At 44.3% G+C, this 18,312-nt stretch overlaps 1 protein-coding gene across 1 annotated transcript in view; it reads right to left on the bottom strand.

Moving 5' to 3' along the window:
- The window catches only part of vegfc (vascular endothelial growth factor c), a 236,248-nt gene that overhangs the window by 21,098 nt on the left and 196,838 nt on the right, over positions 1-18,312 (bottom strand). Inside the window, exon 5 of the mRNA XM_043704843.2 lies at positions 7,557-7,669. Coding sequence (XP_043560778.1) covers positions 7,557-7,669 — 113 coding nt within the window. The remainder of the gene's footprint in view (positions 1-7,556; positions 7,670-18,312) is intronic.

Here is an 18,312-nt window from a genome sequence, read left to right as displayed (position 1 = left end):
TAAGCCAGATTTTCAACGATGGGGAGCACTTTTAATATCCTGGCTCGGCCGGGTATCTCTTATCTAAATGAATGTCTTCCTCCTTTTGCTCTATTCTATATGAATGTTTCTTTTGACTTTTCAAGGCAAACATTCCAGAGACTTAATGGATGACTTAGCTTTTTTATTTGGCGCCGTAGGCGGCCTCTTATCAAGTTGTCTAAACCACAATTGTCGCGTGGCTTGGGGGGAGTGGATTTCTCGGATATTAGAAGATGCCAATTAATTTCTCTTCTATCATTTGTTAGTGATTGGGCCAGTAAAGACCTGACATCAATATGGCTAGATATTGAGGCCTCCCAGTCAAAATGACCCCTCATCAGCCTTTTGTTCTTCGATAAAATGAGGATGGTCATGGAATATTGCCGTAATCTGATTGTTATTAATACTGTTAAGGCGTGGAGGAACATGCGGCAGAGGAAGGGCAATATGTCCAAAACATCATTTCTTACCCCTATAGTGGATATGCTGGGTTTTCAACCGGGGGTAATAGACCCTGAATTTATGCTCCGGGCAGCTAGGGGTATTTCCTGTTCAGGTGATTTTTTGAAGGTGAAATAATGATGTCCTTTGACCAAATAATTCGTAAATATAGTGAAGTTGGCAAAAACATTTTCCTTTTTTTAAGGTCGGGGATTTTATTCAGAAAGAAACCACCCCTGCACATCCATTATGGAGAAGAGGGTACTTTATGCTGAAAGTACTCTCTCTATTAGTACACTTTATCATATCCTGGGGGATGATCTTTCATAAGATGTTGAGTGGCTTTGCAGGGTTGGGTGCGGGAATTAGGTGTTGAGATTTCTTTGGAGGCATGGGGGGACATTTGCGAGAATGCGAGGAAGGTCTTGATTTGTAACAAGACCCATGCCATGCAGTTAAAGATTTTGCATAGGGTCCATCTGGCCCCAAACTGTCTCTTAAAGTTTAAGGTGGGAGCATCCTAAGTGTAAGATAAACATTGTTTATGGTCTTGCCACAGGCTCCACACATATTGGAGTTCTGTGGCAGGGGTTACAGAGAGGGTCTTGAGGGCCGATGTGAAGATGGACCTTGTCTCTCTTCTCCTGGGTCTACCCCATATACCCTTTTTGGATGCTCATGAGAAAAAGCTTTTTAATATCGTCACTTATTGCACTAGGAATAATATTTTAATGTGTTGGGTTTCTGAAACCCTCCCGGGTCTGTTGGGTTGACTTAGGCTTATTATGGAACATATCCCTCTGGACCTTTTCACAAATGTGGTGCGCCAGAAAACAGAAAGTTTTTATAGGATATGGCAGCCCTTTCTGGACTACTTGGATGCAGATTTATCTGCCATTTTAACCAGGGCTTTTGTGTCACCTTGATGTTCTGATTCAGTGTACTTAATGTCCTTGAAGGAAAAACATCGAATATTTTGTGTGCGATACTTAGTGCTCTCGGAGGTCGAGAGCAAATGCTTTGTTGTGCTGAGCTGTTTTGCTTGTTTATTTATTCATTAACTACATTTACTGATTTGTCTGTTTTGCACATGGGTATAGTTGGATTTTGATTGTATTGTTGTTGCTGTGATTTTTTTTCTCTTTTTTGTTGTTATATGTATATAGGATAATGTTTGCTGGTGTAGTAATTTATTTTCCTTTTTTCATTATAGTTTTGTAAAGAAAGAAAATTTGAATAAAAATATCTATAAAAATGTTGTTCAGCACACTTACCTTCATTGTTTAGACCTTTGAGCACAAAAGTTGGGACATCACATTGAGGTTATACATAACATTGGTGGGGGCTTTTCTGGAGATTGAGGGGTGACTTTATAATGTTTATAAAATCATGAGGGGTATAGATAAGGTGAATGACCTATAGATAAGGTGGAGATAGTGAGGACTGCAGATGTTGGAGGTCAGAGTCGAGAGTGTGGTGCTGGAAAAGCACAGCAGGTCAGGCAACATCCGAGGAGCAGGACAGTCGATCTTTCAGGTATAAGCCCTTTATCAGGAATAAGGTGGACCCAGTACTGATCCCTGTAGAACACCGCTGGTCACAGGCCTCCAAAATCAACCCTCCACCTCTACTCGCTGTCTCCTTCCATAAAGCTAATTTTGTATTCAGTTTGTATTTAAGCTCATCCAAAATCCCATGTGATTTAACTTTACTAATTAGACTACCATGTTGAACTTGATCAAAGGCTTTATTTAAAGTTCAAGTAAACAATGATTAGCCCTCTGTCCCCATCAATCATTTACTTCATTTAAAAACTCAATTAAGTTTGTGAGATAGAACTTCCCACGCACAAAACTATGCTGACTGTTCCTAATCAGTCCTTTCCTCTCCAAACACATGTAAATCCTACCTTTCAGAATCATCTTCAACAACTTACCCACCACTAATGTCAGACTCATGGGTTTATAGTTTCCAGGCTTCTCCATATTAAGTAAAGGCACAACCTTAGTCACTCTTCACTGCTCAGGTACTTCACCTGTGTTTGTAGATGATACAAACATTTCTGCTAGCTGCCTTCTAGAAGGGAGATACATGGGAACATCACCACCTACAAATTCTCCTCCAATCCACACACCATCCTGACTTGGGAAACTGATCACCATAGCTTCAGTGTCTAAGGGTCAAAATCTTGGAATTCCCTCCTTAACAACATTGTGCGTTTTCCTACAGCACATGGACTGACACCGTTCAAGGAGCAACTCGCCACCACCTTCTCAGGTCAACCAGAGAGGGGTAATAAATGCTGGTGAGCTAGTGATGCCCACAGCCCGTGAAAGAAGGACGGGGCCTATTATTTCCATGACCAGCAGATTACTGGCTGATGTTTAAATAGCTACGCATTCCGAAGTTGTGTCTCTGAGAGCTCAGGAAAAAGTGAGGACTGCAAATGTTGGAGATCAGAGTCGAGAATGTGTTGCTGGAAAGGCACAACAGGTCAGGCAGCATCCAAGGAGTAGAAGAATTGATGTTTCGGGCATAAGCCCTTCATCAGGAAGGCTCGAAATGTCGACTCTCCTGCTCCTTGGATGCTGCCTGACCTGCTGTGCTTTTCCAGCAACACTCTCGACTCTCTGCGAGTTCAGGCACCACTTGCTACAACAGGCCACGGGGCTCTCCTAAAGTGAGCGGCAAGTGTACTTCACCAGCCGGGTTCTAAACACTCGCAGTACCTTTCTCTGGTGACAGGGATCAGCTCTGCTGTAGCTCGCTGCGGTAAAATGGGAAGAGAAAGGAGATAGCATAAGTTGGCAGTGGGATTGTTATAACAGCTGCTGCTCTACCTGCTTCCTGGTCAGCCCCAGCGTGATCGATATAGCTGTGAAATCCCAGAATTGTCCACGAGCCAGTCCAAGTATCTGATTAAACTGAATCTGACTTACCAAAATCCGTGAATCAACATCTTGCCCATTAGCATTTCCCCACTGGCAAGTAGTTCCTACCGCAAGCAGAGGTCTGAGATATTTAATGTTACATAGGTTCTTGCTAAACAGTCTGATTATTTATCTGCGTGGCATTGCGTTTGGAACAGTTGCAGGTACCTGCAGATAAGTTAGTGGATTGGCTTGACAGCTAATCATGGTGCAAGTATGGCAAAAATAAAAATTTAATATTGGTTTTGGCAAAGCAGAACAGTGCACTTAGAATAAATAAAGAAGAAAATTGACAGGAAATATTTCAGTAACAGCGGTGGAGGGAAGGAATGGGGAAAGAGTTCTGTTCAAGAGAATTTAAAATGTCAAGAGAGCACAGTCAAAAGGATGAAAAAGGGGTAATGTCAAATCATGAGGTGAAAGGGTGATTTGGCAGGGTGGAGGAAGGAGGGAGGACTGGTTATTGATGGGAAGGAATGAAAGATAGAACACAACAGATGAGTGAGTAAACAGGAGAAGATTAAGTTTACTGATGACAAAAATTCCAGGAGGATAGCAATAAGAGCAAGTTGAAGGTTAAAAAAAGGAGGATGCTGAAAAGAAAAGAGCTTATCAGCAAATGAGAAGTTTAGAGGAGCCCTGAAAGGCAAAGAAACTGAGTAGAGACTAAGGGAAGGAATCAGTTGATGACAGAAATTGGATGTAGTTGTCCCATTACAGATAAGAACAGGCCCTGGAGGAATATCGGAAGAATAGGACAAGTCTTAAACAAGGAATCAAGCGAGCTAAAAGGGGTCATGAAATAGCTTTAGCGAGCAGAATTAAGGACAATCCCAAAACATTTTATTCTTATATAAGAAGCAAGCGGGTAACTAGAGAAAGGATTGGTCCACTAAAAGATAATGAAGGAAGGCTGTGTGCTGAACCTGAGAGAATGGGTGAGATTCTGAATGATTACTCTGTACCAGTGTTCACTGAGGAGAGTAACATGATGAATCTTGAAATTAGAGATAGAAGTTTGATTAGTCTGGATCACGTTGGCATAAGTAGGGAAGATGTGTTAGGTATGCTAGAGGTTATTAAGGTGGACAAATCCCCAGGACCGGATGGGATCTGTCCAAGGTTGCTGAGGGAGGCAAGAGAGGAAATAGCTGGGGCCCTGACAGATATCTTTGTGGCATCCTTAAATACAGGTGAGGTGCCAGAGGACTGGAGGGTAGCTTATGCTGTCCCCCTGTACAAGAAGGGTAGTAACTACAGACCAGTGAGCCTGACTTCGGTGGTGGGGAAGTTGCTGGACAGGGTACTAAGAGATAGGATCTATTTATATTTAGAAAAGCATGAGCTTATCAGTGATAGGCAACATGGTTTTGTGCAGAGGAGATCGTGCCTTATCAACTTAATAGAATTCTTTGAGAAAGTGACCAAGTTGTTAGATGAAGGAAGGGCTGTTGATGTCATATACATGGACTTTAGTAAGGCATTTGATAAGGTTCCTCATTGTAGACTAATGGAGAAAGTGAAGTCACATGGTGTGCAGGGTGTTCTAGTTAGGTGGATAAAGAATTGGTTGAGCAACAGGAGACAGAGAGTAGTAGTTGAAAAGAGTTTCTTGAAATGGAGAAAGGTGACCAGTGGTGTTCCGCAGGGGTCAGTGCTGGGCCCACTGTTGTTAGTAATATACATAAATGATCTAGAAGAGGGCACTGTTGGTATGATCAGCAAGTTCGCAGATGACACAAAGGTTTGTGGAGTAGCAGAAAGCATAAGGGACTGTCAGAGAATACAGGAGGATATAGATAGACTGGAGAATTGGGCAGAAAAGTGGCAGATGGCTTTCAATCCAGGTAAATAGTGCGGTGAAGAAGGCATATGGCGTATTGGCTTTTATTGGTAGAGGAATTGAGTTCCGGAGTACTGAGGTCATGTTGCAGTTGTATAAGACTCTGGTGCGGCCGCATCTGGAGTATTGTGTGCAGTTTTGGTCGCCATACTATAGGAAGGATGTGGAGGCACTGCAACGGGTGCAGAGGAGGTTTACCAGGATGTTGCCTGGTATGGTAGAAAGATCGTATGAGGAAAGGCTGAGGCACTTGGGGTTGTTTTCATTGGAGAAAAGAAGGTTTAGGGGTGACTTGATAGAGGTGTACAAGATGATTAGGGGTTTAGATAGGGTCGACAGTGAGAATCTTTTTCCACGTATGGAGTCAGCTATTACAAGGGGGCATAGCTTTAAATTAAGGGGGGGTAGGTATAGGACAGATGTTAGGGATAGGTTCTTTACTCAGCGAGTCGTGAGTTCATGGAATGCCCTGCCAGTAGCAGTGGTGGACTCTCCCTCATTATGGGCATTTAAACGGGCATTGGATAGGCATATGGAGGATAGTGGGCTAATGTAGGTTAGGTGAGCTTGGATCGGCGCAACATCGAGGGCCGAAGGGCCTGTACTGCGCTGTATTCTTCTATGTTCTAATTGTGAGGTGATGCATTTAGGCAAGTCTAATTCTAGAGCGAATTTTCCAATGAATGGAAGAGCTTTGGGAAAAGTTGATGCGCAGAGAGATCTGGGAGTGCAGGTCCATTGTACCCTGAAGGTTGCTGCACAGATGGATAGAGTGGTCAAGAAGGCACATAGTATGCTTGCCTTCATTGGACAGGGTATTGAGTGTAAGAGCTGGCAAGTCATGTTCAAAACTGTACAAGACATTGGTTCGGCCGCATTTAGAATACTGTGTACTGTGTACAGTTCTGGTTGCCACATTACCAAAAGGATGTGGACGCTTTGGAGAGGGTGCAGAGAAGGTTTGTGAGGATGTTGCCTGGTATGGAAGGTGCTAGCTATGAAGAGAGGTTGAGTAGGTTAGGTTTATTTTCACTAGAAAAAAGGAGATTGAGGGGGGACCTGATTGAGGTTTATAAAATCATGAAGGGTATAGACAGGGTGGATAGTGACAAGCTTTTTCCCAGGGTGAAGGATTCAGTAACCAGAGGTCATGCTTTCAAGGTGAGAGGTGGAAAGTTTAAGGGGGATACACGCGGTAAGTACTTCACACAGAGGGTGGTGGGCATTTGGAATGCGTTGCCAGCAGAGGTGGTAGAAGCAGGCATGGTAGATTCATTTAAGATGCGTCTGGACAGGTGCATGAGTAGGTGGGGAGCAGAGGGGTTGACCGACAGGTTTAGACAGTACATTTGGATCAGCTCAGGCTTGAAGGGCCGAAGGGCCTGTTCCTGGGCTGTAAATTTTCTTTGTTCTATGTTCTATAATGGCCTTGCACTGGTGTCTGTAAAGTGAGAATCTTATACAATGGATGAGGGGAATTGGTGATGTAATTCTGCTGGGCTAGAAATCCAGAGGTTTAGTATATTGTTTTTGGACCTTGGATTCTAATGCCACGATACCAGCTAAATTGGGTACATTCTTTTTAAAAGTCTGGAAATGAAAAGTAGTCATGGATAGCCACAATCAATTGTTATACTCACTGATTCACGGACGGCTTTTAGAGAGGGAAACTTGCCATCCACACTCTGTCTGGTCGACATATGACTAAACTCAAGAACAATGTGGTTAACTCTTAACTGCCCTCTGACCAAGCTCAGCAAATGACCTAGTCCAAGGGCAATTAGGGATGGGCACAAATCCTGGCCTTGCCAGCAAAGCCCACACCCCATGACAAAGTTGAGAGTTGTATCTCCAGCTGTGTTGTACACTGATGTCAAAGGATCTCTGTGCAGGCACACTCATACATTGGCAAACCTTTTATGTTATGGGAGGGTGACTATCAGTGTCACCTCCTGAATATCGATTTAAATCGAGTTTGATATATGTCTCAAACTCTCAAATCACTGAGGAAGCATTAAGGAAGGTCATTGTAAAAGATAAACATTTGTCAGATTTAATACAGATATTGAGGAGACAAAACCGTCCATCAGTATTAAACTCTGGTCACTGCAGTAACTGAGGCATCACCACTTCATTGTGTTTTGATGTTTAATATGTGTATTCATTGCACATACTTTATTCTCTTTCATACATCAGTACAGGAGCTCATTGTAAACAAAGGACTTGTGTCAGTCTGCATCATGCAAAACAGATTTCCTCATAGGTACCTGAACAGCAATTAAAAGAAAATATTGAAACAGTAAAAAATTAAACCAACTAACCTGAGTCACTTTTGGGGGGCAGAAAGCTGCTGAAATCATGTTGCCTCACGCATCTGCATAAAAAACTATTCCAGATGTGATTCCTCGGACAGGTTTTGTTTGGCATCAGACAGCTGTGAAGGAAGTGAAAGTAGACGGACAATATTGTGACTACTTGGTTTAATACATATCCGGTTTATGGAATTTTAATACTCATACAATAAAGAGATACTGCCAAACAGTTTTGACCGATTATTAACAAGATTGGAAAACAGGGGAAATATGTTAGCAACTTGATCAGTGTGCTCACAGAACCACATAAAAAATTTCTAACCCACACTGGTACAAACCTGCAAACTCGTTTGTTCCAGCTCTTTAATGAGTAAAGTTAAACAAAAATTGTTTTGCAAGTTTTCAACCAAAGGCAATAAACATGATGGCCCAAAGGTTAGTAACTGTTTTAATCCAATTCACAGATAGAGTCCAATCCTCGTACAACCCAGCTCCCAGAAACAGTCCAATCCTGGTCCAAACCAGCACTCAGTGACAGTCCAATCCTCGTCCAACCCAGCTCCCAGTGACAGTCCAATGCTGGTCCAACCCAGCTCCCAGTGACAGTCCAACCCTGGTCCAACCCAGCTCCCAGTGACAGTCCAATCCTCGTCCAACCCAGCTCCCAGTGACAGTCCAATCCTGGTCCAACCCAGCACCCAGTGACAGTCCAATCCTCGTCCAACCTAGCTCCCAGTGACAATCCAATCCTGGTACAACCCAGCTCCCAGTGACAATCCAATCCTGGTCCAATCCAGCTCCCAGTGACAGTCCAATCTTGGTCCAACCCAGCATCCAGTGACAGTCCAATCCTGGTCCAACCCAGTTTCCAGTGACAGTCCAATCCTGGTACAAACCAGCTCCCAGAGACAGTCCAATCCTGGTCTAACCCAGCTCCCAGTGACAGTCCAGTTCTGGTACAACCCAGCTCCCAGTGACAATCCAATCCTGCTCTAACAAAGCTCCCAGTGATAGTCCAAACCTGGTATAACCCAGCTCCCAGTGATAGTCCAATCTTGGTCCAAACCAGCTCCCAGTGACAGTCCAATCCTGGTACAATCCAAATCTCAGTGATACTCTAATCCTGGTCCAACCCAGGTCCCAGAGACAGTCCAATCCTGGTCCATCCCAAATCCCAGCGATTGTCCTGATACCTCCCAAATCCATTTCAAAGCGATGGATCTTGTCCTTGTGCGATTCTGACTCCACATGCTCTCTTACATCACCACAGCCACCCCTAGCATCAATGCAGAATGTAATGTAGACAGGTACACAATGGCCTATCTCCCTGCCTTTACCCATCTCATATTATCACACAAATGTAATATCAATCCAATACACTTACACATGTGGACTTATGGTTGACATGACAAAGACTCAGAGCAAACTATGAACACACAGATTGGATCAGAAATAGGCTGCTGAAGCCTGCTCTTCCACTTTATAACATTGTGGCTGATCTTTTTACTCTATGTACTTACTTGCCCCTGATATCCTTTCACTATCATGTTTATCCAACACCTAATAACCTCCTTTAGAGGAAAAGCTCCAAAGACTTACTACCCTCATGAAGAAAAAATTGCTCCATCTTTGCTTGAAATAGGTGATCCCTAAGGAACCACTAGTTCTAGATTCTCCCTGAAAGGGAAACATCTTTTCCACATCGTCCTGTCAATACCCAACAGGATTTAATATATTTTAATCAAATTGAGTCTTACTCTTCTAAACTCCAGCAGATATAAACCTAGACTGTCCACTCTTTCCTCATAAGACAAAGCAACATTCCGGGTATTAGTTGAGGAGCCTGCTCTGAACTGCTTTCTGTGCATTTTATAAATTTCCTTCAATAAGTCTATCAATTCTGTACAAAGTGCTTCAAATGTGGTCTCATCAAGGACTTGCATAATGGAGGCATAACCTCACTACTTTTATATTCAATTCCCCTTGCAATAAACACTAACATCCAATTAGCTTTACTTGCATATTAACAACATGTGACTCATACCAAAACACCCAGATCCCTTTGCATTTCAGGGTTCTGAAATCTCTTACCACTAACATAATGTGCTTCTTTTTTATTCTTCCTGCTAAAATGGACAATTTCACATTTTCCCACATTATCCTCCAATTGCTAAATGTTGTACAGTCATTTAACCCATTAATATCCCTTTCTAGCCACGTTAAGTCTTCTTCACAACTTACTTTCCTTGCTGCCTTGTTTCATCAGCAAGTTTAGCAACTAAACCCTCAGCCCCTTCATTCAACCCATTTATATAAATTACAAAAAAGGCTGAGGCACCAAATTCTACTCAGCGTGTCTGAAATATTCCCTTAATGAATGCTGCTGCATCCCCAATCACCTAACCCTTAACCTAATTTATGAATTCACTTTGGCTAGCTTTAATTTCATAACCTTGTATTTGCGCCTAGTTAAGTTTAAAATAGTAGTCATGGACTCACTCTCTTTATTCTTTAACTCCATCATTCAGCAGGACATTTCATTGGCAATGCTTAATCTCTTACTGGCAGACATTGGATTGACAATACAAGATATTTTTGAGTAATGTGGAATTACTTCTGCTCCTTTGTTTCTTCTGATTGAGCAAGTAAACTCTATTCATGAGCTCCACTCTCCAGCATTCAAACACTTCATCACATTCCCCCCCCCCAAAATCATCGGAACCAACACAACAATCGGTTCTTTTCTAACTTTTTTTTGAATAAAAAATTCCAGACTGTCCAAGAGGTCCCCACGGAACCTATTGAGAGTATTTAACATCAATTATAGAACATAGAACATAGAACATAGAACAATACAGCGCAGTACAGGCCCTTCGGCCCTCGATGTTGCGCCGATCCAAGCCCACCTAAACTACACTAGCCCACTATCCTCCATATGCCTATCCAATGCCCGCTTAAATGCCCATAATGAGGGAGAGTCCACCACTGCTACTGGCAGGGCATTCCATGAACTCACGGCTCGCTGAGTAAAGAACCTACCCCTAACATCTGTCCTATACCTACCCCCCCTTAATTTAAAGCTATGCCCCCTTGTAATAGCTGACTCCATACGTGGAAAAAGATTCTCACTGTCGACCCTATCTAAACCCCGAATCATCTTATACACCTCTATCAAATCACCCCTAAACCTTCTTTTCTCCAATGAAAACAACCCCAAGTGCCTCAGCCTTTCCTCATACGACCTTTCTACCATACCAGGCAACATCCTGGTAAACCTCCTCTGCACCCGTTCCAGTGCCTCCACATCCTTCCTATAGTATGGCGACCAAAACTGCACACAATACTCCAGATGTGGCCGCACCAGAGTCTTATACAACTGCAACATGACCTCAGTACTCCGGAACTCAATTCCTCTACCAATAAAAGCCAGTACGCCATATGCCTTCTTCACCGCACCATTTATCTGGGTGGCAACTTTCAAAGATTTGTGTATATGGACACCAAGATCCCTCTGCTCATCCACACTACCAAGTATCCGACCGTTAGCCCAGTACCCCATCTTTTTATTACACTTACCAAAGTGAATCACCTCACACTTACCTACATTGAACTCCATTTACCACCTTTCTGCCCAGTTCTGCAGCTTATCTATATCCCGCTGTAACCTGCCACATCCTTCCTCACTGTCTACAACTCCTCCGACTTTCGTATCATCCGCAAACTTACTCACCCAACCTTCTAACCCCTCCTCCAGGTCATTTATAAAAATGACAAACAGCAATGGTCCCAAAACAGATCCTTGCGGAACACCGCTAGTGACGGCACTCCAAGATGAACATTTGCCATCAACTACTACCCTCTGTCTTCTTCCAGCCAGCCAACTCCTAATCCAAACCTCCAACTCACCCTCAATGCCATACCTCCATATTTTTTGCAGTAGTCTACCATGGGGAACCTTATCAAACGCCTTACTAAAATCCATATACACCACATCTACTGCTTTCCCCTCGTCCACCTCCTTAGTCACCTTCTCAAAGAATTCAATAAGGTTTGTGAGGCACGACCTGCCCTTCACAAAACCATGCTGACTATCCTTGATCACATTATTCCTATCCAGATGTTCATAAATCCTATCCCTTACAATTCTCGCGAAGATTTTGCCCACAACAGAAGTGAGACTCACCGGCCTATAGTTACTAGGGTTATCCCTACTCCCCTTCTTGAACAAGGGAACCACATTTGCTAGCCTCCAATCTTCTGGCACTACTCCTGTAGACAACGAGGACATAAAAATCAAGGCCAATGGCTCTGCAATCTCTTCCCTTGCTTCCCAGAGAATCCTAGGATAAATGCCATCAGGCCCAGGGGACGTATCTATTTTCACCCTTTCCAGAATTTCCAACACCTCTTCTCTACATACCTCAAAGCCATCCATTCTACTTAATTGTGACTCAGTACTCACATTGACAACAATGTCCTGTTCCTGATTGAATACTGACGAAAAGTATTCATTCAGTGTCTCCCCAATCTCTTCAGCCTCCACACGCAACTTCCCACTACTATCCTGGACTGGACCTATTCCTACCCTAGTCATTCTTTTATTCCTGACATACCTATAGAAAGCCTTAGGGTTTTCCCTAATCCTACCAACTAAGGACCTTTCATGTCCCCTCCTTGCTGCTCTTAGCTCTCTCTTCAGGTCCTTCCTGGCTACCTTATAACTCTCAATCGCCCCAATTGAACCTTCACGCCTCATCTTTACATAGGCCGCCTTCTTCCATTTAACAAGGGATTCCAATTCCTTCTTAAACCAAGGCTCCCTCACACGACCCTTTCCTCCCTGCCTGACGGGCACATACTTATCAAGGACACTCACTATTTGCTCCTTGAACAAGCTCCACATATCAATTACACCCTTGCCTTGAAGCTTACTTTTCCAGGCCACACATCCTAAGTCATGCCTCACAGCATCATAATTTCCCTGCCCCCATCTATAACTCTTGCCCTGTAGTGCACACTTATCCCTCTCCATCACTAGAGTAAAGGTCACCGAATTGTGGTCACTGTCCCCAAAGTGCTCACCTACCTCTAATTCTAACACCTGGCCTGGTTCATGACCCAGAACCAAATCCAGTATGGCCTCACCTCTTGTTGGCCTATCTACATATTGTGTCAGGAAACCCTCCTGCACACATTGGACAAACACTGACCCATCTAACGAACTTGAGCTATAGCTTTCCCAATTAATATCAGGAAAGTTAAAGTCCCCCATAACAACCACCCTATTACTTTCACTCTTCTCTTGAATCATCCTCGCAATCCTTTCTTCTACGTTTCTAGGACTATTAGGAGGCCTGTAAAAAACTCCCAACAGGGTGAGCTCACCTTTCCTATTCCTAACCTCAGCCCAAACTACCTCAGATGGCGAGTCTTCATCCATCGTCCTTTCCACAGCTGTAATACTATCTTTGACAAGCAATGCCACACCTCCCCCTCTTTTACCCCCACCTCTGACCCTACTAAAACATTTAAACCCTGGAACCTGCAACAGCCAATCCTGTCCCTGTTCTACCCATGTCTCCGTAATAGCCACAACATCGAAGTCCCGGTACCAACCCACGCTGAAAGTTCACCTACCTTATTTCGTATACTTCTTGCATTGAAGTATACACACTTCAAACCACTTTCCTGTTTACAGGCACCCTCCTTTGAAATTGATGCCATGTTCCTAACCTCCCTACATTCCAGGTCCTGCACCCTAAAGCTACAGTCTGGGTTCCCATGCCCCTGCAGAGTTAGTTTAAACCCCCCCCAAGAGCACTAGCAAACCTCCCACCAAGGATACTGGTGCCCCTCAGGTTCAGGTGTAGACCATCCTGTTTATAGAGGTCCCACCTTCCCCAGAAAGAACCCCAGTTATCCAAATACCGGAATCCCTCCCTCCTGCACCATCCCTGTAGCCACGCATTTAACTGTTCTCTCTCCCTATTCCTCGACTCTCTATCACGTGGCATGGGTAACAAACCAGAGACAACAACTCTGTTTGTTCTAACTCTGAGCTTCCAACCTAGCTCCCTGAAAGCCTGCCTAACATCCTCAGCGCTCCTCCTACCTATTTCATTGGTGCCAATGTGGACCACGACTTCGGGCTTCTCCCCCTCCCCCTTAAGGACCCGGAAAACACGATCAGAGACATCACGTACCCTTGCACCTGGGAGGCAACATACCAAACGTGAGTCTCTCTCGTTCCCACAAAACCTCCTATCTGTGCCCCGAACTATCGAGTCCCCAATTACTACTGCTCTGCTCTTCTCCACCCTTCCCTTCTGAGTAACGGGGACAGGCTCCGTGCCAGAGGACTGAGCCCCGTTACTTGCCCCTGGTAAGTCCCCCCCCCCACAAGTATCCAAAACGGTATACTTGTTCTTGGCAGTACAATTATAATTGTACTGCCATGTTTTCTCTGTATACGTAGCACAAGGACAAACTGAGCTATTTTTAATATGGGTGGTTAAGAATCAATGTTTTTGCAAAAAAAAATTACATGGGTAGGGGAAGGAGGGAGTGCACTGAGTCAGATTAAATAGAGTCATAGAGATGTACAGCAGGGAAACAGACACTTTGGTCCAACTCATCCATGCCAACCAGATATCCTTACCTAATCTAGTCCCATTTGCCAGTACCTGGTCCATATCCCTCCAAACCCTTCCTATTCATATACCCATCCAGATGCCTTTTAAATGTTGTAATTGTACTAGCCACCACCACATCCTCTGGCAGCTCATTGCATACACGCACCACCCTCTGCATGAAAAGGTTGCCCCTTAGGTCCCTTTTACATATTTCCCCTCTCACCCTAAACCTATGCCCTCTAGTTCTGGACTCCCCCACCCCAGGGAAAAGACCTTGTCTATTTATCCTATCCATGCCCCCCATGATTTTATAAACCTCTATAAGGTCGCCCCTCAGCCTCTGACGCTCTAGATAAAACAGCCCCAGCCTATTCAGCCTCTCCCCATGACTCAAACCCTCCAACCCTGGCAACACCCTTGTAAATCTTATCTGAACCTGTTCAAGTTTCACAGCATCCTTACAAGAGGTGGTAGTCAAGAATTGCATGCAATACTCCAAAAGTGGCCTAATCAATGTCCTGTACAGCCACAACATGACCTCCCAACTCCTGTACTCATTGCTCTGACCAATAAAGGAATGCATACCTTCTCTAACAAATCCATTGTATGATCAACTAGAAATATGCGGCAGATTATGAGACTGAACAAAGCATTGACATTGGGTAGGGAATGGGGTGGGAAAACTTGAAATGAAAGCACAATCGCTAACTTAATTTGCTGCCAATATGGCTAAAGGATACGTGCCAACCGATCAATAAGCTCTTCTCCTGCTTCATAAAAATATTGCTCTTCTTTGTGTTGATATTTTTGCATATTGTTCTGATGAGAACAAGACAAGCTTTAACAAAAACATCTACCTTTCAGGGTTAAGCAACATTTCAATGCTTTTAAGAACTTCAGCATCTTTCAAGAGTTTCCAGAGAATAGACAACATTAATCCACAAACATCCCCATCCTCAATAATGGGGGAGCACAACACATCAGTGCAAAAAATAAGGCTGAAGCATTTTTAATCACCTTCAGTCAGAGGTACCAAGTGGATGATCCATCTCAGCCTCCTCCTGAGATCCCTACCATCACAGACAACAGTCTTCACCCAGTTCGAGTCACTCCACATGACATTAACAAACAGTTGTAGCTACTGGATATTGTAAAGGCTGTGGGCCTTGACAACATCCCGGCAATGATGTTGACAATTTGTGCTGTAGAACTTGCTGCTCCCCTAGCCAAGCTGTTCCAGTACACCTGCTCAGCAATAACCTGCTCAGTGACACCCAGTTTGGGTTCTGCCAACCACTCAGCTCCTAAGCTCATTGCAGGTGTGAATGCTGGAGGTGAGGTGAGAGGGTTAGAGTGACTGTCCTTGACTTCAAAGCCACAATTGACTGAGTGTCAAGTCAACCACCCTAGCAAAACTGCAGTCAATGCGAATCAGGGGTAAATTCTGTACTGATTTGAGTCATACCTGGGAAAAAGGAAGATGGCTGTGGTTATTGGAGGTGAGCCTACACATAATTTTCTTTTATTGAACTGCTTTCACTGATATCTGCCCCAGGGGCACCAAACAAGCCACCAGACTCCCACATGGATGATTAACATCCTTCAAAGAAGCTGACCTGCTATTCTAACTTGGTCTCAAGCACATGTAAATGTAGTCCCATGTGGTTGATTGTAAGCCCTGCTTTTAATTTGACACACCAATAGGGTAGGAGTGAGTTTGTGGGTTTACCTCCCAAGGCCTGGCTTGATTTTAAAACTCGAGGAAGTCACCTCTTAAATGCATCAATTGAACTTGCCTCCATCACTCTTATGTAAGAACACGTGAACTAGGAGGTGGAGGCAATTCAGCCCTTTGAGCTTGTTCCGCCATTCAATACTACCATGGTTGAACTCAACATGGCCTCAACTCTACTTCATTGTCTGATCTCCATAACGCTTCAACCCTTTATTAATGAAAAATCTGTCTATCACCTCCTTAAATTTACAATGTCCCAGAATCCCCTGCAACCTGGAATAATGAATTCCACTGAGTCCCAGGCAGTGCATTCTATATCCTAACTACTCACTGTGTAAAAAAGATATTTCCTTGATATAAATACATAAACACATCTGCATGCAAAGGGTGGGAGAAGTTTAGAACTTTCTTCTGCAGCCAACAGTTAATTGCACTCATTGTTAATTTGAAACTGAAGTGGATAGATTTTTTCCAGTAAGGTATAATGGAGCAAGGTTTCAGATTAGCTATGATCTCATTGAATGATGGATCAGGATCAAGGGACTAAATGTTCTAATCTTGCTGCTATGTTCCTAGCTCTTCCTCTGAAAATTTAAAATCTCTCAATTAATTGCTTTGAAATCTTGACCTTCCAAAATGTGTACTACTTAAACCATTTTATCTCCAGTGAATGGTTATGCATTAGTCTCCAAGTGGTAATTAACAGATTTTTATCAAGCACTCTCTGACTTGTTAAATCGTGAAGTTCAGTTCCCAGAATTATAGTGTTTAAAGAAACTTTTAATGAGAGGGCGCCATATTATCCTTTAATGATATTTCTGACTCTTTGCCTCAATCCTCTACTCCATCAAGGTATTCTTAAAAATGTAATTCCAAAAATATTTATATTCTTCTCCTTTCAAAGCTTTACTGGATTTATTCTGGTAATTACACCGGCACCATTCCCCACCTCTTCCTCCGCCACATTGATGACTGCATTGGCACCACCTCATGCTCCCGCGAGGAGGTTGAGCAATTCATCAACTTCACCAACACATTCCACCCTGACCTTAAATTTACCTGGACCATCTCTGACACCTCCCTCCCCTTCCTGGACCTCTCCATCTCTATTAATGACAACCGACTTGACACTGACATTTTTTACAAACCCACCGACTCCCACAGCTACCTGGATTACACCTCTTCCCACCCTACCTCTTGCAAAAATGCCATCCCATATTCCTAATTCCTCCGCCTCTGCCGTATCTGCTCCCAGGAGGACCAGTTCCACCAAAGAACACACCAGATGGCCTCCTTCTTTAGAGACCGCAATTTCCCTTCTCACGTGGTTAAAGATGCCCTCCAATGCATTTCGTCCACATCCCGCACCTCCGCCCTCAGACCCCACCCCTCCAACCGCAACAAGGACAGAACGCCCCTGGTGCTCACCTTCCACCCTACCAACCTTCGCATAAACCAAATCATCCGCCGACATTTCCGCCACCTCCAAACACACCCCACCACCAGGAATATATTTCCCTTCCCACCCCTTTCCGCCTTCCGCAAAGACGGTTCCCTCCGTGACTACCTGGTCGGGTCCACGCCCCCCTACGACCCACCCTCCCATCCTGGCACTTTCCCCTGCCACCGCAGGAACTGTAAAACCTGCGTCCACACATCCTCCCTCACCTCTATCCAAGGCCCTAAAGGAGCCTTCCACATCCATCAAAGTTTTACTTGCACATCCACTAATATCATTTATTGTATCCGTTGCTCCTGATGCGGTCTCCGCTACATTGGGGGGACTGGGCGCCTCCTAGCAGAGCGCTTTAGGGAACATCTCCGGGACACCCACACCAATCAACCACACTGCCCCGTGGCCCAACATTTCAACTCCCCCTCCCACTCAGCCGAGGGCATGGAGGTCCTGGGCCTCCTTCACCACCGCTCCCTCACCACCAGACGCCTGGAGGAAGAACGCCTCATCTTCCGCCTCGGAACACTTCAATCCCAGGGCATCAATGTGGACTTCAATAGTTTCCTCATTTCCCCTTCCCCCATCTCACCCTAGTTCTTAACTTCCAGCTCAGCACTGTCCCCATGACTTGTCCGGACTTGTCCTACCTGCCTATCTCCTTTTCCACCTATCTACTCCACACTCTCCTCCCTGACCTATCACCTTCATCCCCTCCCCGACTCACCCATTGTACTCTATGCTACTTTCTCCCCACTCCCACCCTCCTCTAGCTTATCTCTCCACACTTCAGGCTCGCTGCCTTTATTCCTGATGAAGGGCTTTTGCCCGAAACGTCGATTTCGAAGCTCCTTGGATGCTGCCTGAACTGCTGTGCTCTTCCAGCACCACTAATCCAGAATCTGGTTTCCAGCATCTGCAGTCATTGTTTTTACCATATAGAGA

Source organism: Chiloscyllium plagiosum, unplaced genomic scaffold, assembly GCF_037043375.1.
Source record: "Chiloscyllium plagiosum isolate Xiang-an unplaced genomic scaffold, Cpla_swu_hap1 HiC_scaffold_2, whole genome shotgun sequence".
Lineage (NCBI taxonomy): Eukaryota > Metazoa > Chordata > Chondrichthyes > Orectolobiformes > Hemiscylliidae > Chiloscyllium > Chiloscyllium plagiosum.
The sequence above is the reverse complement of the archived record's forward strand: the minus strand, read 5'-3'. Positions and strand labels throughout refer to the sequence as shown.